Source organism: Streptopelia decaocto (genome assembly GCF_964273445.1).
Source record: "Streptopelia decaocto genome assembly, chromosome: 1".
Taxonomy (NCBI): Eukaryota; Metazoa; Chordata; class Aves; order Columbiformes; family Columbidae; genus Streptopelia; species Streptopelia decaocto.
In genome coordinates this window covers 95,094,803-95,119,234 of record NC_138663.1, presented here as the reverse complement: position 1 = coordinate 95,119,234, position 24,432 = coordinate 95,094,803, and the positions used below count along the sequence as shown (strand labels likewise).

The following is a 24,432-nucleotide window of genomic DNA, read 5'->3' as shown; positions in this document are numbered from 1 at the left end:
AGGTTGGTGCTAGAGGTCAGTGACCCCACCACACTCAGCAGAGGCAGATGCCACCTGGAAGGAATCAGCCCCAAAACAGCATGCAAGATCAATGCATTTTTTAACCCATGCAAGACTTAATGAACATTTTAATTTGCTGATCAAATGGTGCACATGATGAACATTTTTTCCCAGATAAGCAAATAGCCAAGAGAGATCTAATACTATTCTACTGCAGTCACCATCAATCCAAATTCGGAGATTAAAACATTACAGCCCTAAGCCAGAGACAAATGAAAACATTTCTAGCAAAAAAGCCAGCAATTTTTCCAAGTCAAACTCCTGCCAAGGTCACTGCATTACAAGCAAAGTGGTAGTGGGCACCTTGAGGAACCTTCTCAGCCTTCCTTGCCCACCCAGCCTGAGCCATCGGCTCCATCTCATTTCAGCAAAAATCCTGTCTCTGCTTGCTCTCACAACATTTTTCACATTACTCTCCGCTTTCCTTCTTGTAACCTAAATGATAACTTTGAAGAGAGGTTTGTGTAGAACAACGTGCATTTTTTTTCTAAGCATTTTCAGCTGCAAAGGAAAATTCTGATTTACAATTATTTTAACTGCTTTCATTTAAAAAGAAAAGCAACTGGTTCTCAGCTGAAAAAAAAAAAAAAAAAAGTTTTTTTTTTCCTGCAAAATATTTCCCAAAGCGTTTTTTCTAAAGGGTTTTTGAGGGAGAAAACCACACTTCCCATTCAACTCTTTTCTTGTGGTGACTTGACTGACTTCCCCACCACAGGCTGTAGCAAAATAAAATCAAGTCATGCAGAAGGACGAAGCATTCGCCTTGCCACAACTTAAAAAAAAGGCATCTGCTGCTTTCCTGGCAAGCAGCTCAGATGCTGGAACATCAACAACACTAGGCAGGATGGCAACCATGAAAACACTGCCAGGGCATCAATCTCATTTACTCAGGTGGCTGCAAATGCTCCGGGACACCGCCACCATGTTTTGCACCATCTCTTATTCCTGCCCCACTGACTTCTAGAGTACCAGCACAGGTATCATATTTCCCACTCTCGGCACACCATTTCTACATCCCCCACGTCCAGTTTTCCAGAGGTCGATCACTTTAGCGGGAAACATACCTCAAAGGCTTTGTGGATGCTGTCGAAGAGTGGTGGAACCCTGCAGTAGCAAGTGCACTAATCTGTTCCTGGACAGCCAGATATTCTTTCAACTATTTCCACAATGTAAAGAGTTTGTTTCTAAAATTACTGTGTTGCAAAACACAAGTTTACAGTAAAGTTGGCCAAAGGCAGCCACATGCCTCTGTACCCCAACCCACCCCACCCCAGCATCTCCTTCTGGGGTGGCTACTTCTCTCCTGCTTCCCTGCTTTGGTCTCCTCTGATGCAAGTCCTACTGCTTCTTTTTATAGTCCCTCACTTTTATTGACATAGTGTAGTTGGGAGAGCGTTATCAAGGCATTAGCGCACCACATATATTAATGTGGTATTTAAATAATTGTATTTGTCTTATGTTACCTACAGGCATGTGCTCAGACAATAGCTCTGAGTTTGTTACTGTAGCTTTGCAAATATTTAATAAATCCATCGCTCCTCTCCTTTTTTTCACAACTCTCCAAATTACATTTGTGTCACTCATTCCCCTGCAGGGTCCACCCCAGCTTTCATTGCTCTAGAAACTCAACTTTGCATATAATTTGATTGTTCCTATCTCTCATTCTTCACCTACACAGACTCATCTTCTGCGCCTGTCTCCCTCTTGGGGACAACAACAGACATGGTTGGAGTTAATGAAGACACAGTTATTAAAAACCCCAGACAGGCACAGGTGTAGGTACTCACCCCAGCGATATCCCACTTAACAGTGTTGTCCAAAAGTGAAACCAAGGCTTATCTTCTCTCTGCTTCACCCTTTTGTAGGAAGGGTCTGATCCCCCTCGGTGCTTGAGATGAGAAGAACGGGAGCTCCCCAAGCAGTTGGTGCCAACTGCTTTTATTTCAGCAGAGTTATTTTCCCAGCAAAGGATTACTTGAGTTTACTCCAGCTTGGCTGGGAATAAATACGCTTCACCTACGACTATAGATTTGGTCACGAGGGTGAAGGAACCCTCCAGGGCACAGCAGCTGCTCCTCCTGATACAGCCTTTCCTGTCACTGGGTTCTTGCTCAACGCTCATTGAAATCAGGGCAAGTCTTGGATCAAAGAGGTGAGCACCATTAATAAGCCAGGGATTAAACAAAAGTGAGGAAGCCTTCCTAACCAAGGGAACTGGTAACCGCTCAGCTCCAGTTTGCCAGATGCAGCACTCCATCGTGAGACTCAAGTCAAAACACACCAGCAGTGCCTGTTTGTGCTCCTCGGGGCTGGGATGCGGGAAGCAGCTACAGCCTCTGCGCTGGAGGCTGCGGCGAGGTGTACTCCCAGGGCATTTGGGCAACCTTAAATACACAACTCTCCTGGCAGAGTTGGCTCTTCCTGCTCCATGGGATGCTCGTGAAACCAGCATGACCAAGGCTGGTGAGCGATGTTACACAAGGGGGAGGTGGCATTTCTTTGTGAAGTCTCTGCAGAAGTTTATTTTACCTGCTCCTGCTCCCACGCACACAGACATGCATGGCCCAGATGTCTGCCCATGGCCACCCACATATGGCATGGAGGATGAGAGGATCCTCCCTGCGTCTCCCAGGTGCCTTTTGGCCAGCAATGACAAATTAATCTCTGATCAGATCTTTCGTGCCCATATGAGCCATTGCTGTTACCTTTCTAGCACAGCAACAACAACACAAAGGACCGGCAGGTGCCATTATCGTGCTGGCAGTCATCCTATTGCCATCGCAGTGGGGTGAGGGTGACCACAGGTACAACACCTCACAATGCAGAAACCTCTGCAGCTTGATAGCAATGGTAGAGGGAGCCTATTTGTGTTTATGCCTGTTCATTTTCTGCTGCATCTCTGAATATCCATTAACCACCAACCACAGCAGCCCTACCACAAGGTTCATGACTTCACTAAGACCAGAGACCTAATTTTGCCACATTAACCATCTCCCTCAACACATAAACTTTCCCTCTAGCATGCACTGAGATTATTAAGCAGCACAAAAAGCAAATGAAGGATGGTGGATGTTCAAAAGAGTAAAGCCCCAGCTTTCTTCATCACCTCACACATCTTCTGCCCTGAAGCGGGGCTGCTTAAACCTCCCATTTTGCGAGCGGCCGATACATCTCCACATACCTCTGTCCTGGTTTTGTTAACAGACAAGTTTCTCTTTTAGTGAATTTGCCTGTCAGCTAAAGCCTTCATATTAGCTGCATTTTCCTGGAGAACCAGATACATGTTTCGGTAAACATAGCAATAGAATGCAAAGTTATTGATAAGCACAGATGGACATCTTGTGAGGGGGCAATGAGAAACAGGTGACCAAGAAACTGACCAACTGAGTATAACATCCCATTCACATGAATACTTCATATAAAAGTGGGAGATCACGAGGATCTCGTCCCTTTCCCTTTCTGTCCCTTTTGCTTATGGCCAACATTAGGAGAGGACCTTGCTAGTCGTCCCTGCGAACTGAGGCCTAGTGAGAGACTGAATCCAGCTCCGGTTGGCTGCAGAGTCCAGTCCAGGACTTCGGGTGCCAGCTCTGCAGTTGCTGAGACTTTCAAGATTGGTTTTGTATATTTTGTATTATTTTCTCTATTCTTATTAGTAGCATTAGTAAAACATTTTTAATTTTTCCATCTCTCTTCTCTCTGTCCTTCTTTTCCTCCTGATCGCCTGTCCTGAGTGGGAAGTGGGGAGAATGGGAGGCCAACGGGGGAAATGGGGGCGCAGAGGAGGTTAACAATACATCTGCCACGGTTTTATTGTCACCCCGCAATCAAAACCCGCGACAACCTCAAAGAAGCAAAACAGTGACTTGCACACCCCTCGGTTCAAAGCAGCACCAAGGCCTCGGTGTGAGCCAGACAGCTACTGACTCACCCACTGCCCACTTGGAGGGCAGAGCAGCCACAAGCAGATCCACCAGAGAGAAACTTACTCCAACCACTATGTACCGATTCTGGGAACTGCCTGCAGAGAAAATGCACAGCCTGGGGCTCTCTTCGCCATCAGTGGGTCACCCTCACAGTAGGATGGGGACAGGTAGCTGTCCCACCCAGCATGGGAGGTGCACAAGCGTGGGAATGTGTAACATGCCGAGAACAAAATCTGCAGTTTAAAAAAACAGCTGAGTTACATCACAGCTGTTTCAGCACATACATGCCTGAAGTTACCAGCAAAAAAGCAATCCAGTGAATAACTTGCCAGTGACAACAGGTACCGTGAAGAAATTACAATAAAACTTCCCTTTCCTGCACTTTAATAGCAGCAGAGGCCATTTGGGACCCTCTTGCCTCTCTGGGGGAGTTTGGTTCAGCAGGAGGTACGTGCGGATGGTGTTTTCTTTTAAACACCAATGGCCAAGAATGCCTGATGTATTCCTGTCATCATGGATCTCCCCAGAACAGGCTGAGATCTTCAGAGGATGGACAAAGGTGTGGTTCTTGCCCCCAAAATTTGGGGTTATATTTAACAAAATTAGCAACATAATGACATGTGGTGGGTAGAGATGAAGGTCAGCTCCAGGTGATCAGAGTTAATTTAAGCACAACCACAGCTGAGGCCTTAAAAATGTCAAGTAAAAATGAAACTGCAGATACACAGTGGTAGGTATTAATGTTTCGGTTGTTGAGAACATCGTGGGACAAATGAAGTTCCAGTTAAAGCAGCAGTAAGACCATAAATGGATATTATATGAGGAACTTTGAAAATACCTGAAAGAGACACTACAAGTAGTTTAATCAATAAATCAATACAGCAAATGAGATGGCAGGATAAACAATAAAAAGAAAATATATTAAAACATTATTAAATCATAAAGGAAAGTCACAATATTCAGTAGTTTATTAGGGTGAGAATCTTTTTTAGTACAACAGAAAAAGCACCATCAGATATTTAAAGTACTAGAGTTTAAAGGGAAGAAAAGATCAGCTTTAAAATATTCCATGTATTTTGGCAGTTTTTCCTCAGCAGTTTTTCATCCTTTCCTGATGAGATATTATAATTGTGTCATGGTTTCAAAGCAAAAGATGCTGAACACCAGAGGAAGACCTTCTGACTTGTCTTGCTTGTATCAGTCCTCTCTAAATCCATTCTGAAGAGTGTACATTTAACCTGCAAATGGATACGGCGGTATTCCTTTCACCCCTAGCCCTGTTATCTATTGAAACAGAGAGGAAAAAAAAAAAAAAGAAAGATTAGTGCAATAATTCACCACTATCAGACACTTGCTTTTCTTTCACAACTAGACATGCTTTAATTTAGTAAAGGACGTGACATCCTGCTCTGTTCTGCACACAGCAGCTCATCACAGCCAGGAGCTTCAACCTGTGCTCTTTCTCCAGAGCCTGGTCATCACCGGCCAGAGTCCATTCCCCAGAAGCCTCTTCTCAGATACTACTAAGCCTTAATTCTGCAGTTCACCTTCGGTATGCACACACAGGGAAGAGCAGGGCTTTAAAAAAATCCCAAGGTGATGAATTTTTAAAGAGATAATTTAGTTATAACTAACCAGCAAGTAAATAAAAGTAGATGTTTTTATCTGCCATTAAGACACAGAAGTATTTACACCTTCTTTCCATAATAAACAGAAAACTTGAACTGAGTTGGGAGGGGGAGCAGTAGAAAGAGCTGATGGCATAGAAAACTTGCAGTATCAGCATTGTTACAAATTTTAAGCCTAAAAGTATCTTCAAATCTTTAAATACATTTAACTTTCTCATCCTGCAACAGGTACCAGAAATACAAACAATAGCTTGATTCTTGCTTCCTACCATTCCAGCTGTTTTGCTGTCTAAATGAAGGAGGGAAAAAATGCCCCTCTAAAATGAAAGAAAGAAGAATCATTCACCTTGAATATCCCACCAGCCTGCGGCTGCCGTGCAAGCCACTCTTTATCCATCCCATCCCTGGCAGAAGTCACATACATTTCTGAATAATCCTGTCCTCCGAAACAGCAGGAGGTTGTTTTGTCAACGGGAAGTTTCACAGTCTGGAGTCTTTTTCCTGGAGAAAAAACATGCATACCATTTCCTGTTCGTCTGCTTACAACAAGAAATTTAAACAAATTATTGCAAATAACTGGTGTGGAGCCAGGTGTTCCACAAAAGCAGGTGTCAGGGCAGTGGCAGGTCCCATGCTGAGTTTCAGTAAACTGATGAGCACTGCAACAGGGAGAAAGCAGATGCCTGTAAACCGCATTGTTGACGATGTTTCATTTGATGAGTCTCAATCTCAATTATCACGAACAAATCCCACCCACTCCTAATCTGTGCCGGTCTTCTAATTAACTGCCAACATCCACAGCACTGACATGCGCGCCCCGGCTCATCACCAAGGCTGCCCATGCACTCAGTGGAAATGGGATGCAACTCCTCCCTAAAAGAGGTCACATGAACCACATCCTAGACCTGATGACTCTTTTATTTTTAACTACAAAGGATGCCAGGAGCGAGCAGACGTCGTGCAGCTCTACCGAGACGCACCTCGTGCTGCACCTCTATTGCCTGCAGTTAAGGAAGATTCTTTCCTAGAAGTTTTTCCTGAAACATCAACAGCCTTTCAAATCAAGCTGGCATAAAATAGGGATCATGGGACACGTCTGAAGTTTTTACAATAAACTAGCGCTACCATAAACAATATTTTGCATTTATTATAACAACAAATAGATATTGTCCTAATGACAGTAGTAAACAGGTTGCCTCCAGCCTTAACCAGGAGGCTGTCAAGAAACGTTACAGCAGATTTTTCTAAAATTCCTCCTAATTCTGGGCAATAACTGCTTACATCCACCATGCCTATTTTATTCACCTACAACTTAATTTCTCTTTCTAGAAATACGCTAACGTCAATTAACCTCCTTACAAAATATGTAATTTTCCTGGCTCTTCATTTGCGTGTGTAAAGGGCTTGGTCCCCTTACTGTAACTAACTGTTTAGCGATGTGTTGAAATAGCAGGAGAGTAACTTGGATGCTGGGAACCCTACAAGGAAAAAGAAAAAGTGGAAAGTTTGGCCCAGTTCACATATATGAGAAGTTTTTGGTCAATTTCCGAGTGGGACACCATTTCCCAGAGGATGCGTATCAAAGCAAGCACCTGCCTTCTTTTTTATGTGCTCTAAAAACTTTTCCTTCACCCACCAAGCTGTGCCTTGGTCACTTGCAGCACTGCAATGAACTGACATGAAGAAGAAATTTTTTACAGTGAGGGTGGTGAAACACTGTCCCAGGTTGCCCATAGAGGTGGTAGATGCCCCATCCCTGGAGACATTCCAGGCCAGGCTGGACGGGGCTCTGAGCAACCTGATCTAGTTGAAGATGTCCCTGCTCAGTGCAGGGGGCTGGACTGGATGACCTTTGAAGGTCCCTTGCAACCCAAACTATTCTCTGATTCTATGACAAAGGCACAGACCAAATGGCTCCACCTGTACCACAACACTAAGCAGGTCAGAAGCACAGGCAAAAGCAGAGCCACGTAGTAAAGCCATTGGTGCAGTTCTAGTACTATTTTTGCCCACCCACTTGGGTATGCTGCTCCCCAGAGACAGTTTGGGCTCTGTTTTGATGTGGGAAGACAGTCTGGCTGTGCAAAATAAACTATGATATGCTATAGGGTGCAGGGCTAAATTACAGTTGCTGATTCATTTTACTTGCTATTATGGATGTAACCAGTACATCCAGAATACAGGACTGAGAGGGAATTGCCTTTGTTTCACCAAAAACCCTGACACGAAGGCTGGATACTTTTAAACTGTCTTTTAATCCCAAAATAAATAAAATAAAACATTAAGTGAGCAGTGGTGAAAGAGCCTCTTGTGTGCAGTAGCTAGGGAAGTTTCAGCACTCCAGATTCCTGATGCTGTACAATAAGCTTATTTGGCACAGACTTCGATACACAGTGGCCAAAGTAAACACCAAAATCTAAGTAAAAAAAAAATCAGTGCAACGGCATGTAGATTGTCAGAGATTATATTATACATTAAAGAGAGGTTTTCATGGAGCTTCCCTCAAACCTATCTGGGTTATCTCCCTAAATAGTTACAATTCACCTAGAATTCAGCAATTCTCAGATTTTAGATATCACTTTAAAATGACAGCGCAAGGAGGTCAAATAAGCATGAGATATTCACAAAGAAGGTAGCTCTTTTTGACATGGACATTTAACCTGTGAAACTTCCTGCTGCTGCTCGCTGTGGGTGCTGTGAGTTTTACCCAAGCAAGGGGAGACAGAACAAATTCACAGAAAATGTGAAAATCCCATGGCAGTTACCGATCCATCAAACTCACATCCAGCTCTGAAAGACCCCGAGCTGAGCGTGGTTGAAAGCTGGGAATTCACCGCCCACATATACGTGCTCTGCCTTCCCTGTTCTTACAGTCTCCCTGTGCATCTAGGGATCCCTATGCATCTATTCCCATTAGCTTTCCCTTAAGAAAATACCTCCAAAAGGGAGGAGAAAAGGGAAAACAAGTGAAAAAAAGGAAGAAGGTGAAGGACACGGGGGGAAAAGGTAGAAACTGAACCAGAGAGGAAAAATGTTAGAGTCCATTGGTCCAGGATGGTATTCAGAGGGCTGGCAGAGACCACCAAGGAGTGTTCTGCCCACCAAAGTGGGGAGGATGTGGGACCAGAAACAGGTTCCAGAGCTGCCGGGATCTCTCCCAGCTGGATCTTCCTCCTCCTGGGGTTGGGGTGCAGACTCTGAAGGACAGGAGGAAGTCCCACAGGTTTGCAAGACCTTGGATGGGTAGAAATCAAAAGGTGAGGGGGAAACCACAGCCTGAGCCTCAAGTCAGAGGTTCCAGCAGAGTCAGAAGAAAGGCTGCAGCCTGACCTGCCTGGTGCACATGTGTACCAGGGTCTCCTGTGCACTGCAGAGGAGGCACACCTCAAGAGATGCTGCCATCCCCCAATCTGCAGCCCCACAAAACCCCAGGACTTCTGCTAAGGCTGGATCTGGGTTCAAGAGAGCCCAGATGCAGCTTGGTGCAGTTGCTCATAAACAGTATTATGCAAACCTGCGACGTCTGAGACCTGTCAAAATCATGCTCCCATTCTCACCCATTAGCCCCTTGCAGACAGTCTCCCTGAGGTGCTTTACATGTGTTTTTTACCCAGGCTATATCACGCCTGGCAGACCACCAAAGTCCAAATTAGAGTAGCAATGAACCGGCCCAGACAATGGGCACACCCAAGACATTGCTGTGGGAATGATACAATGCTGTGGAATTAATGACATATTTTTAATTAATTCAATTGCAAAAACTGATCATGTAAATGATTTTCAACAATTAAAAAAATGTTGCAGTGTCATGTGGGGTTTATATTAACCTCAGTAGGCTGCCCAACATAATACACTATGCTGAAGAAAGACAAAAAATGTCTTAAGTCATCTTTGCTATTTCATGGCTTATTTTCTTCCACATCATTTATCAATGAGGTGAACACGGATCTTAAGTTTGGAGGATGCAAGAGGATGCTAACTCAAACAATTCACAAGTATAAAGGTAATCTCCTCAGCAACTTTACCTTTTCTAACACAACAGAGGCTGGGAACAAAGGACACTTATTTACAAACCTAACTTCTGAGAGCAGGGACATATAATTGTTTAAAAAAAACCCAAACAAACAACTATGTTTTAAAAAGAGCAGATGAACCATCTCTGTGAAGGGAAAAAAAACCCAAAACACAACACCTCTCATTTTCGCTTTTGTTTCTTTAAAAACAAAACAAGAAGAAGTCCTTTGCAAGAACTTACCTGTCTCAGGGTCAAGACGAATCACTCTCCCACCATCATAACACGCTACCCAGAGTTTGCCTTCTGTATCAATGCACATTCCATCAGGAATGCTTTCCTCTTTTTCCAGTTTGTATATACTCCTACGGTTGCCTGCAGGGTAGAAAAACCACAACAAAACCAAGTGAGACAGTTGTTAAAATTTTTATCGGTCACAGCCCAGCAGAGTTATTTGTACTATTGTTTTCAAAAGCTGTACTGAAGTCCTGATTTTTTTCTTGTGAAAGAAACAGATTGTGTCTGCTACCCTGTTTCTTGAGACAGTTGTTTCTCAGTGGGAAAGCCTGCGGGCCTGCTTCTATCCATTGAAAGTATAATCCTTTTTCCTAGTGTCCTTTTCTAGTGCACCACTCATGCTCCCTACTTACGGTAATAAATGAATAACTGCATAAATTAATGTTATACATATATACAGAAAAATAATTACTTGTTCTAAAAGCAGTTTGGATCATTTGAAGTACGGGTTGCTTCCAGTCAGAGAACTGGAGACTTTTCAAACGGATGGTTGGAACGTGCCAATAATCACTGTATCAACAGAAAACTGACCTTCAAATATATAAACTGAGAGTTTATCTAAACACAGAGTTGGGAAAAGCACCAACCTCAAAGGCATACTGTCAACCTAAAAACAAACAACTCTAGCTGAACTTTTATCTGCTGTTATTAAAGAAAACTAAAGCCAACTGTCTAATATTGTTTAATTTATACTCTGACAACTTCAATGTTTCTCATATGTAGCAATATTTTTAATGAGTTTCCTTTGTGTTAGCGGGGATTGTCAGATTGCCCACAGAAAGAAAAGGAGCGAGCGTGGGTGAGAGAGGAGAACCACCCTGTTTCCTAAAGAAAAAATCAATTGTAAGCCACAGCAGAGAGACATCAGAACAAGATGCTTAACCTAAAATGACTTTAAATTCACAATTTTAAAACTAAATATTAAATTGACTGCGCTCTTTTAAAGCAAAATACTGCAGTCCATGTACTCAAAAGCAAATTATTAGTCCAAGTCACTTGAATTTTTCTTTTGCCCAAGCTTGTAGAAGCCCTTAAGGGGTTGTTTTGTTTTAAATAAATGAAGGAAGAAGTTTTGTGTTACTGCTTTCCAGTTGTTGCTTAGCTCTGTCTGCAGAATCTTCATCTAAGATCTTATATTTTAAAAAACAAAACAGGGTGGAAAAAAAAAATCTGGAGGAGCTAGCAGAGGTTTTGCACAAGACTGCAAGCTTTTCTGTTACTTTGCCTCTGCTGCCAGGAATAAGAAACACACAGCCACAGAAATATAGCCATGCAAGAAGTACTTGCCCTTTTTACACAGAAAGATCAGATATGCGTTGTGTTCAGAAACAGTAGTCTAGATTACTACTCAAACTCCACCATGTAATTTAAATATTTTATAATAGTACCAAAAGCCTCTGACTAGTTGTGAGCCAGGAGCCTATGCAGGTACAGATGAACGTTAATGGGTCTTCTGTTGTTCTGTTCTACAGAGGTTTCTGAGGAAGCGCTCCCAAAGCTCTGGTTACCTCCGCATGATAAACCAGAATGGAAACAGACATCACAGTCTTTAGGCAAAAACCATTGTTTTAGGATGCAACAAATCCATACCAATTTTTCCAGTTTGGAGGTCATAATCAAAGGCATCCACTGAGTAGGACAAGCTGTCAATGTAAAAGAAGGTTTTGTGATCCAGCGACCAGTCCAGCCCATTGGAAATGTCCACCTGATCAAAGTGCTTCACCACTGAATGGTCAGCGAAAAGCGTGTACAGAGAGCCCTGGTGTCTCTCCAGCACGGCAGGTCGGATCTCCTCAGCCATTGTACCTGTGCAGAGACAAAGAGGAGAAAGCAGGTTCATGACTAAACAGGCTCTACCCTGGGTTTGGTGGCAGCCCCATGCTGTGCTGATCACAGAATCAGAGAATGTCAGGGATTGGAAGGCATCTCAAAAGATCATCTAGTCCAATCCCCCTGCCAGAACAGGAACACCTAGAGAGGTTACACAGGAAGGTGTCCAGGCGGGTTTTGAATGTCTCCAGAGAAGGAGACTCCACAACCCCCCTGGGCAGCCGTTCCAGTGCTCTGTCACCCTCACTGTGAGAAGTTTCTTCTCTGATGACCGCACTGCCAACGTAGAAGGGAGCAGAAATTTGGGGAAGAAAACGAGTTAGAAGCAAAAGGGAAAGGTAGGTTTCAAAAGTGCTTGCTTTCAGCAGAAGACGATAAAACACAGCCTTTGTTTTTTTGTTGAAGTGTGGCAGAAATGGTGTGCAGCACCATTTCTGCAAAGTGTTTCATTCAGCCATTCAAATATTAAGAAAGGTGTGGTTAGCATTTAGCTTCCCACTAATCTTAACTTCTTGTATAACAGACTGGAAAAAAATTTCCTCCTCCCTCAGAATGAGTCTTACTGAAGCCTCTTCAAAAACAGATCTCATCATTGTGGCTCAAAGTTGGCAGCTGAGGCTGGCTCCTGGCAGGCTGAGTAAAAGCAAGTTAAGGTAAGCTTAGGGACCCAACTAACAGGGCAGATTCACAGAAATGTGCTTTAAAAACCAGGAGGAGAGTATCCCAGGATGGCTGAGGCTGAAGGACACCTCTGGAGACCATCCAGGCACACCTCCTGCTCACAGCAGGCCTAGCCACCACAGGTTGCTGTGCTGTGTCTGGAGTATCTCCACAGATGAAGACACCACAGCCTCTCTGGACAACTTGTTCCGCTGTTTGGTCACGCTCAGTAAAAGAGTTTTATTACATTTAAAAAGAATTGCCTCTGGTCCTGTCACTGGGCACCGCTGAGCAGAGCCTGGTTCCCTCTTCTTTGCTTTCTCCCCCCCACATCAGGTACTTAGACACACGGGTAACATCTCCCTGAGCCTTCCCTTCTCCATGTTGAACAGTCACATAGTTTTTAGAAACAGCATCTACAAATTCTGATTTATGAGGAACAAATCTTCTGATATCATAAATTTCTCACTGGCAAAAAGTATTTTCTATTGGCACTCTACCAGTATTCAAAACAACAGGGAGGAAGTAAGGCCAGTGTCTTAAGCTAGGCAGGCTCTGAATAGTTGGCCTCTTTCAACAAAAATTGTCCTGATTAGATGGTGTTCAGGTGACAGAAATTGATTTGTAAATGGGATTAAACTGCTTGAAGACAACAACATAAAAAACCCCCACCATTTAACTATGAACAAACACTCACTGCATCTACAACTGCATGCTGCCACCAAAACCTAAGGGAGTAGCAGAAGGAAGGAACCACTTGCAGCACATACCTGCAAAGTATCTCCCTGCAGGATCCACTTTCCCATCATTGAATCGGTTGTTTGGTTTATCCTTGTCGATCTGAGTAATCGTGGTTACCTGCTGCTCTTTCCATTTCAAAGCAGCAAACCTGGTTCCCAGGGTGATGACGTAATCTCCAGATTTCCGGAGAGCCACAGAGCTCACAGGAGCATCTAGAAACAGGATGAAATGGAAAAGATGTGTGTGCTGTGGAGAGACGTTTACTTTCTGCCCACTTTATACGTGCAAGCAGTCACACCAAACTCAGTGAGACCACAGGCAAGAGAAACAACCTACTTTTCTACCAACAAAACTGGTATTTAAATACACAGAAACAGATCCTTTCACATGAAGAATGCGTACTTAATGCATACAGAAAGCGGCTACACAGAGAATCACCACTTTGGAATATATAAACTCAGGGAACTTGAGTATTACCACCACTCCCAGGACTGATAATCATTCCCAGCACCTGGTTCTGCTAGGGGCTTTAAAAAGCATGAAAAGGGGGACAGATCCAGGCACGTATACTTTTTACAACAGGTTACCACATTGGTTCTCCCAGTGGAAAAACTGCCACAAGAGCTTTGGAGCAATCTTGTTTGTTCAGCCCAGCTCTTGGCTAAATCAGCCCTGCATGGCGCATCAGCCATAACTCACGGAGCCGGGGAGTGACTCTGTGCTGGGAGAGGTGACACTGGGCAGGAGAGACACCCGTCTGCAACACCCACTGCCATGCTGGTCACACATGTCTCCAGCAGTATCAAAAACACACCAAGGAGTGGTAGAGCTTTCCAAGGGTTAAAGCAAAACTGAAAATTTGCAAATGCTCCATGGTTACTTTAGCACTCATTTGTGCTATTATACTGTAAAACCTTCAATTGTAGGTTATTTTAAAAGAATTAGCAGAAAAAAAAATTTAAAAAGACCATGAAAATAATGCTTCTGTAAAAGCCAGGCAAAATATAAGGAAAAGGAGCTTTGAACAAGGCAATAGGATCTGGGATAGTATTTAGAATCTGGGATATAGAATCTGGGATTTAGAATCTGGGATAGTATTTAGCAGACAAGAGCTTTGGAAAAGGAAAAGGAAAAGGAGCTTTGAACAAGGCAATAGGATCTGGGATAGTATTTAGAATCTGGGATTTAGAATCTGGGATTTAGAATCTGGGATAGTATTTAGCAGACAAGACTTAGGAATACATGTCAGACAAATTGCCAACTTCCTAATTTAAAAATTAAAAAATTCTTGTATTTATAGCTTTGCAGAGGTATAATTAGGTAATAATGTCACAAACACTTATAATCGCCACCAGCCACTACTGCTGCCAAAAGGAGCTGCTCCTTCCTAGCTGCTTGCATCTGGCTCCTACTCCCGCTTCCATTGCAGCCCCAGCAGTGGTACCACCACGCTAGAAATCCAAACGCAATTTGCCCCCAACTCCGGAGTTGCACACCTGATTTCCAGCTCAACCCCAGCAACTCCTTCACCTAGAGACGTCTGACCGCGCTGCTGAGGCTGCTGGTGGCCTGGGCTCATCTACGCTGGGCAAACAGGTGCCACATCTCCTGCCAGCACAGAGGGGTCGGCAAAGTCCCCTCAGGCATATGTGGCACCCACCAAAATAAGCCATTTTGCCGCTGATTGCCAGTAACCACGTCAATAAAAGTGCTTTCCTGCCTGCACCAGCAGCAGTGGCTTTGCTGGCAGAATGTGGGAACCCAACTCTCCATTTGCTCTCCCAGCAAAACACCTGGGGCCATGGCCCACGGGAGCCCTCCCACCCTGGGGGGAGCAGCCCCCAAGCACAGCAGCCTGCGTACCCCTGCCTCCTTGTCTCAGGAACTATCATCCCCCCAAGTGTCCCTACAGCCACAAGAACAGCCCCACACCCTCCTGACAAAGCACCCCACGGGAAGGGGTGTATCAGGCTGGGGGGACAGACGCAGCCACCCCACTGTTCACTGTACAAATACAGCGCAAGTGAGAGCACCGGCCCCTGCACATGGCTCAGTCCGCAGCTGCCCTGGAGGGCTTTGTTAAGCAGCATCCACAGGAATTGATTTATTTTGCAACACCATTTTACGCTGAGCAGAAAACTGACCATAAGGTCTCCCCCTGGGCACAGCTGTGTGTGTAGTGCTGTTTTCCCTGTGGAGCTGAAAAGGGCAACTGAAGCTGTTGCAAAGTGTGGGGTTGCTGTAATTCTCTATAAGCTTCAGCAATGAGTAATTTCTCTCGGTTTCCACTTTGGACATCAACCCGCTATTTTAACCACATGGCAGTCTTTGGGTGTTCGGGGTTATTTTTTTTGGTCTCTTAATCATGGTATTCCCAAAGGCACAGCTGTTAATTACATTACTAAACAGAGGAAACAATAAGAAGAGGAGGGGAAGAATAGCTGCTTCAGCTACTATTCCTTCTGCATCTCCAGAGAGGCCACATGTAAAAGATTACACCTTTGAGACCAGGTCTGAGTTGGTGTGGCGGAGTGGCAGGGAGACGCACACTCCCTCAGCTAAGATATGAGGAGGTAAGTTTGGGAAGCAATGTTTCCAAAATTTGTATCAGGCCTTCTCTCATCTTAAAAGTGGTAACTACAGTAATTTGAAAGGCAGACAAGCCCAGAACAATTTATTGTGAATAACATTAAAAGCTTATGGGTGGGCAAAAGCAAGCAATTTTCACCGTTACTGAACATGAGAAAGTAATAAATCTAATTAACTAAACCATTTGAGGAGCTGTCTTCAGACAGACAAATATTTATGTTATCACATCCAGAAGTAAATCTGCAACTCTTTCTTTATGAGAGTACTGGAATTCTGGAATATTTAAACTATTGAGGCTCTAGCTGGTGACACTGTTACCTCGAATATGATGGGCACTGCTCATTCAAATCAGGAACAAAATCCCCACAGATATCAATGGCAGAACTCTACTTCTGGGACAAAAAGGGGGCAAAAGAGAGTAGGTTGTAAACAACTTACAGGAAACAGAAGTAGCTCAAACTTAAGCCAATAGCAAAAATCTTAAGGCAAGTCCTCAGGGCTAAGTCTGGCTAGTATCTAGTGTCTGTGCACAAGTCCTAGTGTCCTCCTTGGCCTAGAGAAGTCAGATTTTAGGGAAGGGTCTCCAGAAGATGAGCACGGTGCAGCTGTTGAGGGATGCAGCTGCATCACCTACAGGAGTCCTGCTTGTGTTTGGCAGTGAGACAGCACCAAGTCGGAACACATAACTCTTGCCTTGAGTAGAGCGTTTCTCAAGCCATTCCTTACCCACGGAGATGGCCTGCACTTGCTGGGTGAGCGAGCTCCAGCGGCACACCTTTTTCCCTGTGATGTCCACGCACAGGAGCGCGTGCTCCTTCTCATCCCAGACCGGCGACTCCCCAATCCTGTAGCCCTCACTGGCAACACACTCGATCTTAATGGATGACATGCCTGTGGGGAAAATCATTCTGTTTTACAAATGTTTGTCAAGAGCAAGTGCCTATAAAATCAGCCCCCCAGGTGTGAGTGCTGAAAAATCAGTGTTTGTATCTGCAGCCAATTCAAAGCCAATTTTCAATTATAGAACAGTTTGTGTTGGAAGGGACCTTCAAAGATCATCTAGTCCAACCCCCTGCAATGAGCAGGGACATCTTCAACTAGATCAGGTTGCTCAGAGCCCCATCCAGCCTGGCCTGGAATGTCTCCAGGGATGCGGCAATTCCCACTTCTCTGGGAAACCTGGGCCAGTGTTCCACCACCCTCAGTGTAAAAAATTTCCTTCTCATGTCTGGCCTGAATCTCCTCTCTTTTTGTTTAAAACCATCACCCCTTGTCCTATCGCAACAGGCCCTGCTAAAACGTCTGTCCCCCTCTTTCTTACAAGCCCCTTTTTAGTACTGAAACACCACAATAAGGTCTCTCTGGAGCCTTCTTTTCTCCAGGCTGAACAACCCCAACCCCAACTCTCTCAGCCTCAGTCTAGAAGGGTTTTACCTGTACAGAGCACTGAGCAGCAGGGCTTATTTCAGCTGCTTGCAGCGATCGCCCGCTTCGTGCTACTTAAGGACTCTCTCCCGTCCAACAACCGGGGTGTGCCCTTTCCCCGCCGAAGCCTGCGGGGAGCGCGGACTGGCCCCGCGGGTGGGTGCGCAGCCCGGCGTGCCGTCAGGCCGCACGGCAAATTCGAAAAAAGGAAAAAAAATAAAAGGAAAACAAAAAAAGGTGGGGGAAAGTGGGTGATGACTGGGAAGTAATAAAAGAAAATAAAATAATAAAACGGCGGGCGCCGGGCCGGGGCCCGCTTGGGAAAGGCCGGTCCGCCGGCGGGCCCGCCCCCGCACGCCCGGCTGCTCCGCCGCACCTCCCGCGGCGGCGTCGCTGCCGTGCGGCGGGCGGCATAACTTAAACACATATATATCTATATATCTATATATCTATAGATATATGAGAAAGGAGCAATAATGACAAAAGACACGCAAACACCACGCCGGCCCTACCTGTTCCCAGCAGCCCAGCCGGAGGTGCCGGCCTCCCGCCGCCGCCGCTCTTATAGCGGGGAGGTGACAGAGGAGGCGGCCGCGCTCAGGCCCGCGGCGACCGGGCCTCCGGTGCCCCTGCCAGGGGCGGGTCCGCCGCCCGGGCCCCTCCTGCCCCGCGGGGGGGTGACAAGCGGTCATCTCGCCCGCCGGCCAAGGCCGGGCCGCCGGCGACCCGCTCCACAGGCTGGCTGGAAGGGCAGCGCAGGTAAAGGGACAGCGGCGGTCACTTGAGCTGGAGCGGCTCGCCTCCCCCCACCAAGAGCTGCAGGAACGAAGATGAGGGAGAAGAGACTTCTGTCGCCGGCGGACAAGTTTCTCCACTCCCCGGAAAGGCTGGTTTCCAAAACGCTCCTCCACGGCTCCTGCAACACTTCCCTAGGTATCCAGAAACATAGGGCCTTCCATATGCTGTACCACCCTTTACTCCCTTTCTTTCAAAAACCTCCAAAGGGACAACGCAAATAGCTTAATATAAAAATTTCCATGTGCAGTTTGTTAAGTTGTAAAGCAAAAGGCACTTCGAAAATGCCAGCACTGCTCTCCAGCATCCTATGACAAAGAGCCTTTGACTTGGATTCAGTCATCCCTGTAGGGATCAGGGGTATAAAAGTCTCAGTGCCTCACACGTCTTCTCCTGCCAACTCAGGGTGGGCCATGTAGGTAGAGGTGGGCTTGCTGCTATGTCCTCCCAAACCAGGATTATCTTGGCTGCTCCAAAACCTGCCTTATCCCCAGCCAGACTCTTGTTTCCAGCTGGAGCTTTTCGCAGCCCCTTTATCCCAAAGGCACAGCCCAGCACTGCACGCCAGTCATCTCACAGTACCCACTGGGCAGCCCCCTCACAGCTCCTGTTACAGATTTTATCCGTTCCTTATCATACACCTTCCTGTTGGCAATTATCTTCTACCAAGCATTTTTACTAGGTTACCTTTATTTATACAGCAAGTGACTTCATTTGGTCACATTTTTTTATTTTAGCGGTATGTTTGGTAAGTTCATGAGCTACAAATCCTTACCAACATGTTTCATAGACTACTAATGTGATATTTATTACCATATCGTCACCTGAGCAGCGAGGCTTTTATTTTACAGGCTTGAATTGCATTACGTAAGTGCCTAGCATTGATTTTTTTCCTTTTCTGTCCCCACTGCCATGTCACACAACAAACAGCAGGATTTCACCTCAGACCCGAGACAAGCAAATTATCAGTGACTGCCAACACAGAAAACAAACACCCAGGAAAAAAACTGCCACAGTAACTCTGTTTCTTTCATACATTTTACAACAAGAAGATCCAGAGGTTTAAAATTTGAAAGTATGCAAAGAGTTCATTGAGAATTTGTAAGTACGGTGAAACATAATTGTCACATTTTACCAAGCTCAGCCACATTTACTGCTCTCCCACTGTCCTCACACACTACGAGGCTGCGTGGGATATGTGGCCAACACAACCACTTATTGAATGCAGCAGCAGGAGCCACTCACACACTCAACCCACCTGGCCAGTCTCTCTGCTCCTTGCTGGCGTAAGCATTTGCCACTACGGTTTGAGGGCATCAAAACAAGCTGTGTGTTGGCACACGCTTTGGGAGAAAATTAACAGCTTTTGCGAGTGCCAACTTACAACACAAACTCTGGTCTTCTTCTGAAGTGCCAACTATTTTGAACTTCGATCTCTAGTTACATGGGACAGTGCTTCTGTTTTATCTTTTCTGTAATGGCTAATCTAGGCTTGCCGAAAGTAGAGCAGGAAGGAATTTGAGGGGGATGCCTTCGCAGAGAACATCAGCTGAGGTCTTCTGCAAGTACAAGTTCACCATGGGAGAGAAGAGCACAGAAGAGATGGCTGCCAAAGGTGGTCCTGCCATGTGGCTTCCCCACCCATCCTGTTGCTTCACAGCCACAATATCTACTGTGCAGCCTCCAGACCCCCCCCCAGCAATAGGGAACACTTGCAGCACCGCTGTGGCTTCCAAAGGAGATGGCTGGTAGCCCAGCATTTGTTTCACATGTTAGGTCACATTGCACACTCACTCCTCCAGCTTTGCAGGGAGCAGGGGAAGCAATCTTATTATCACAGCCATGAAAAGCATAAGGAGTACATCTGCAACACGGGAGGTCTTGTGAGGTGAAGTCTCAGCCCTCACCCAGCCTGCAGGTTCCCTAAACCCGCCACAGGCTCTGACCCTTCTTGCCAGTCGGGAAGTGTTCAGCAGAGCTGGAGAATGGCCTGGTGTGCTGCAGAGCTGGAAAAAAACCCCTAGCCCATCAGGACTGGAGGAAAGAAGGGGTGCTGGACAATTTCAGGGGTTATAAAAAGAAACTGGTTTTTGCTTATGCTGGTTCCTGGAAGATCACAGTTGTTCTTCTGTGTTTTCATGAGCCTCATCCTGTAATTTCTCCTTCTTTAGAGCCAGCTTCATCGTTTTTTCTTTCACCTTTAGTCCTGCTTTGAAGGTGGGAGGGCTCTAGGCCTCATCCATGACTGGTACAAAGGGTGAAGGCCATAGATCAGCTGTCCATATCTTACAGCTGCCTCCAAGCACCACGTGAAGGAAAAAATAACAAACTAACAAACCCAAAACAGAACCCAAACCAAACAAACAAAACAACAGCACCAAGCAAGAGCAGAGGTAGAAATGTAAGGTTAGTCACTGCAATCAGCTGTCTGGAAAGCAAGAGTTGGCACTGCCATGCACTGTTTTCAGCCACATAGAGTTATTGGAATTGGCTTGTGTGTCCAGATCAAGCTTTTACTTGTTAGTAAACAACAAGTAGGTCCAGGTGAGATCAAACTACTGAGAAGTCTCAACTGTTTACTAATCCGGATGATCACAGTCATGTATTTAAATACTCGTACAGTTTGAACATTTGCCAAAGTACATAATTTTCCTGCTTTGCAAACGTCTCCTTGAAGGTAGCACAAAGGTGTTAGGCAGACTTGTGCCCATTGGTTAATTTATATGTTACATCAAGTCTAACACCTATTGCTGTCACATAAATTAATGCAGAATGGATTAAGAATCTCAAACGGGGAAACTTTTCTAAAAAGGATTGCACCAAATTACTGTGAAGTCATATTGAAGCATTTAGCCTTAAAGGTCCAGTTTCTCTCACAGAACCAGCAATGGTACTCTCTACTTCTTACAGCTGATTAGGCAAACTTCTTTCAGCATCATTCCTTATGTACTGGCCACAGTCTCATGAAAAGGCATCTCAAACCTAAGAACGTAGAGCTATAAGCAGACATTACGTGACCCTTCCCAGTGCAGCCAGCTTCTCAGGTGTTTCACAAACACCCCTCACAGGTGCACCTCCAACTTCTTTGTCACAGGAGCACCTGCAAGCGCTAGTTCCTGCGGCCTTCAGCTGCCTCACAAAGTCCAGCCTGTGCCTTTCTGCGCTCTGCACTGCACTCTGAGCAGCTGGGGAACAGGGCGCTTCAGAAAGGGTAAATGTTCTTCAGTGGAGCACAGCCAAGACATTTTTTGTTAATGCCATACTCTTCTGCTCTTTGGACTCCACGTGATCCGGATTTGCATTTTGCTTGTCTCAGGATTAAAAAAAAAAAAAAAAAAAGGAGAGCATTGATATGTGCTATGGCAGCTGCAAAATTACAGCTACAATGGAGGCTGTGCAAGGGGAGCCAGGACAAGGCAGCATCTTTCATTCAAGGAGCTGGTTTAGCAACAGTGCTCTCAGTGTTTGCAGCTTTCAGGCACACAGGCCCTTCTTCAGGCCCAAATCAGAAGCAAACTTCAAATTAACTGCAGGTCTTGGGGCAACTGCTCTCAGTGTAATTTAGCATGTTCAACCAGACAATTTGAGAGAAGTCAATTTTCTACATTAGCGGTGTGTAATGAGTGTAAACTACTGCAAAAGGATTTGCAAGTGTATTGAAAAGGGGAGAATTGAAGCTGCCAAATTAATGTATCCTGTGATTAAGTTATAAAAGACGTAGCCATCATTAGCTAATTGACATGAGAGAAGTGCTTTCTGACCACCTGCAAAACAAGGGGATATTTTCAAGTCTCAGATCCTTCTGTGTGACAAGAGGGAGACAGAAGATTAATACAATGTTTAGAAGCAGCATGCTTAGCTTATATTTAACTAATAATTAATAGATTTATTGTAAGTAAGAAACTAAACAATTACAACTAACATAATAAATTATTTCTTAGTATAGGTGTATTGTATGTCAAAATTTTCAAAAAATGTAATGCATATGTAATATTTATGTGAATATAAGCAATGCAAGAGCATCCAGTCTTTGGAGCACTTATGGAGGATGATTCCCAGAGCTCCCCAGCACTGTCAATAAAGAATGTCGCTTAACAGTATAATTGATTCTGCTGTTAAGCTTATTTCTCCATTTCACTACAACTTGCTGATGGATATTCTGCACCTGGCTCATCCAGCTTTTGTCCTCTGTGCTTCCTTAAGCCAGAGGACTAAGGTGGCTTGTAGAAGGAATAATCAGCAGGGAGAGGGTAAGGCAATGCCCCCCACTCCATTTCAGAGGAGCCACCAGAACAATGGCCATCAGTTTTGAAGGAGGGAAACTACTTTAGTCTGGCTCCATTCAAAGAGATGCAAGTGGAGCCTAAAAAGTCAGTGACGCCATGGCAGGGGTTCCCTAACTACTCAGCACTACCCTTCTGAGATAAGAGAGATCAACTGCAGAGGAATGCAACCAGACACCATGGCTTCAGGTGAAGTGGGTGGGCTAGTTTGATGATTTTTTTTTTTTTTTCCCCTCAGATATCTCATTCCCTCACTAGGGCCTGCACTTTAAAAGGTATAACCATAGCTATTTTCCCAAACGGCATGTAACACATTTTCTTTTTATAGGTACTACCCCAGCTAAGTCCACAGAAAATAAAAAGAGTGGCATATCATGACGTCAGTTACAGCTCTAGGGCTTTCATATGACCAGGAGGTTTCCTGAAGGCATCTTCCTTTATATATTGCTGTTGTGCTAGGTTTGAAATTCTTTCTCAGGACACCAGCCCACTGATTTGGCCAGGAGAACACCTCTGGAACTCTTATGGCACTCTGTCAAAATACACCTTGTGTCCCTGTCTTACCCAGTACTCTTCCTCCAGTGAGGGCGGGTGGGGCAGCACCTGCAGAAAAAAACCAAGAGAGACCATAAAAATGTCTTGAGGAGGGTTAGGTAAAAGAAAGCATAAAGGTGTCATCACTGAGCCTACTTGGAGATTTAAAACAATGTCTCAGATAAGGCAGCCTAGGTGAGGCTGATACCCAGCTTCAGGGCTGCTGAGAAAGCCATGGGAAAGCAGGGAGGGTCTGCCCAGCCTTAAACAAAAGAGTCCCAGAGAAAGGGCAGGGCAAGGTGGATCCCAGGAGGTTGTCCCAGCCAACAGAAGGCTACTGGAGAAAGATTTATCTGGAAGCTGTACTCACAGAGGCAGGGAAACTAATGGGAAAACATCCAAGGCTGCTTCTCCTTACACAACGATGCAGTCATGCAAACTTACCTAAGCTATCTGCAGAGGGGTTAACTTGAGGTACAGAAATAGGCACGAATATCTGCTATTTTCAAACCACTTACCCAGTTGCTATGTAATGTTTGGTTCCAGAAAATTGTGCTTGCAGTCACTTTAATCCGCTTCTGTCACATCGCTCCAGATCAGTCCAACAGGTCGTCAGATGCGCTGAGTGGAGAGCCTGGGAGCAGTTACCCCAGGATGGTCTCTGCAGGAGGGGTATGTTGTAGAATTGCACCCCAGGAGAGGCAAAAGCCTGTTCAGCCATGAAGCTGGTATAAAGGAAGATTCAGAAGCAGCAGTAGCAGGGCATCTCTCATTACACTAGAACCCAGAAGTCTGCAAGTCTTCCCTTGTTCCCAAAGAAGCCACAATGAGCCACTCCGTTGTTTTCCATCTCTGCCCTTCCCCAGTATTTTTCCCTTGCATGCCGAAGTCCCAGGTTGCACAAGCCACTTCCTTTTGTTCATTAATTCACATCCAAAGCCTGTTTTCCCAATAGATGTGTCAATTCCCTGCAGTGCTAAACCTTCACTAGTACTGGGATTGTCACAACTCACAATGATCAAAACGACTGGTTTCGGGGGATTATCTTTGCAGCTTTGAATACTTGGTAACGCTCAGTCCCTCCCAGATACCAGCTACACACCATGTGCCTGCAGCACAGCCTGTGTGCCCAGGCGTAGTCACCAGTGCAGTACCACATCAAAATCCAGCGAACGCTTCAGGCTTATATTTCATAGAATCGTTTCAGTTGGAAGAGACCCTCAGGATCATCGAGCCCAACCATAACCTAACTAGCACTAAACCATGTTCTTAAGAACGTCGTCTAGACACCTTTTAAACACCTCCAGGGATGGTGACTCCACTTTTATGATTTCATAGTTAAACATTTGTAATTTCTCCTTCTATGGTTTGGGATTCACGGCGTGGAGAAAACATTCTGCAAATGACATATGCAAGTTATAGCCAAGAAACATTTCTCTTTGGACAGTGACATAAATGCAGAAACAATGGTGTTGGGAATCACTGTGCAGCCCTTATTGGTGCTTGTGCAAGCTTGGCCCAAGTTAATGTCAACAAGTAACCACACTTATTTATTTGTAAAGACTACAAACCAATAGCAGCTGTTTCCAAAATAACGGGGATACCAATTTCCTTCCTTGGCCCTGTCTTTCCCACATCCCAGCCACAAGCAG

At 45.1% G+C, this 24,432-nt stretch overlaps 1 protein-coding gene across 3 annotated transcripts; it reads right to left on the bottom strand.

Moving 5' to 3' along the window:
• Positions 1–4,832: 4,832 nt before the first annotated feature.
• RGN (regucalcin) lies at positions 4,833–24,318 on the bottom strand. 3 transcript variants are annotated; one of them, XM_082053040.1, is made up of 8 exons: positions 23,299–24,318; positions 22,811–22,849; positions 16,470–16,634; positions 13,184–13,366; positions 11,514–11,729; positions 9,870–10,001; positions 5,961–6,115; positions 4,833–5,270 (listed from the first exon to the last, which is right to left on the bottom strand). In XM_082053040.1, the coding sequence occupies exons 3-8, from the start codon at positions 16,630–16,632 to the stop codon at positions 5,220–5,222; spliced, it is 900 nt and encodes a 299-aa protein (XP_081909166.1). In that variant the 5' UTR covers positions 16,633–16,634; positions 22,811–22,849; positions 23,299–24,318; the 3' UTR covers positions 4,833–5,219. The 3 variants fall into 3 exon arrangements, with proteins under 3 accessions (XP_081909166.1, XP_081909165.1, XP_081909167.1); XM_082053039.1 differs by lacking the exons at positions 22,811–22,849; positions 23,299–24,318 and adding an exon at positions 17,681–18,200; XM_082053041.1 differs by lacking the exons at positions 22,811–22,849; positions 23,299–24,318 and adding an exon at positions 17,178–17,493.
• Positions 24,319–24,432: the final 114 nt, after the last annotated feature.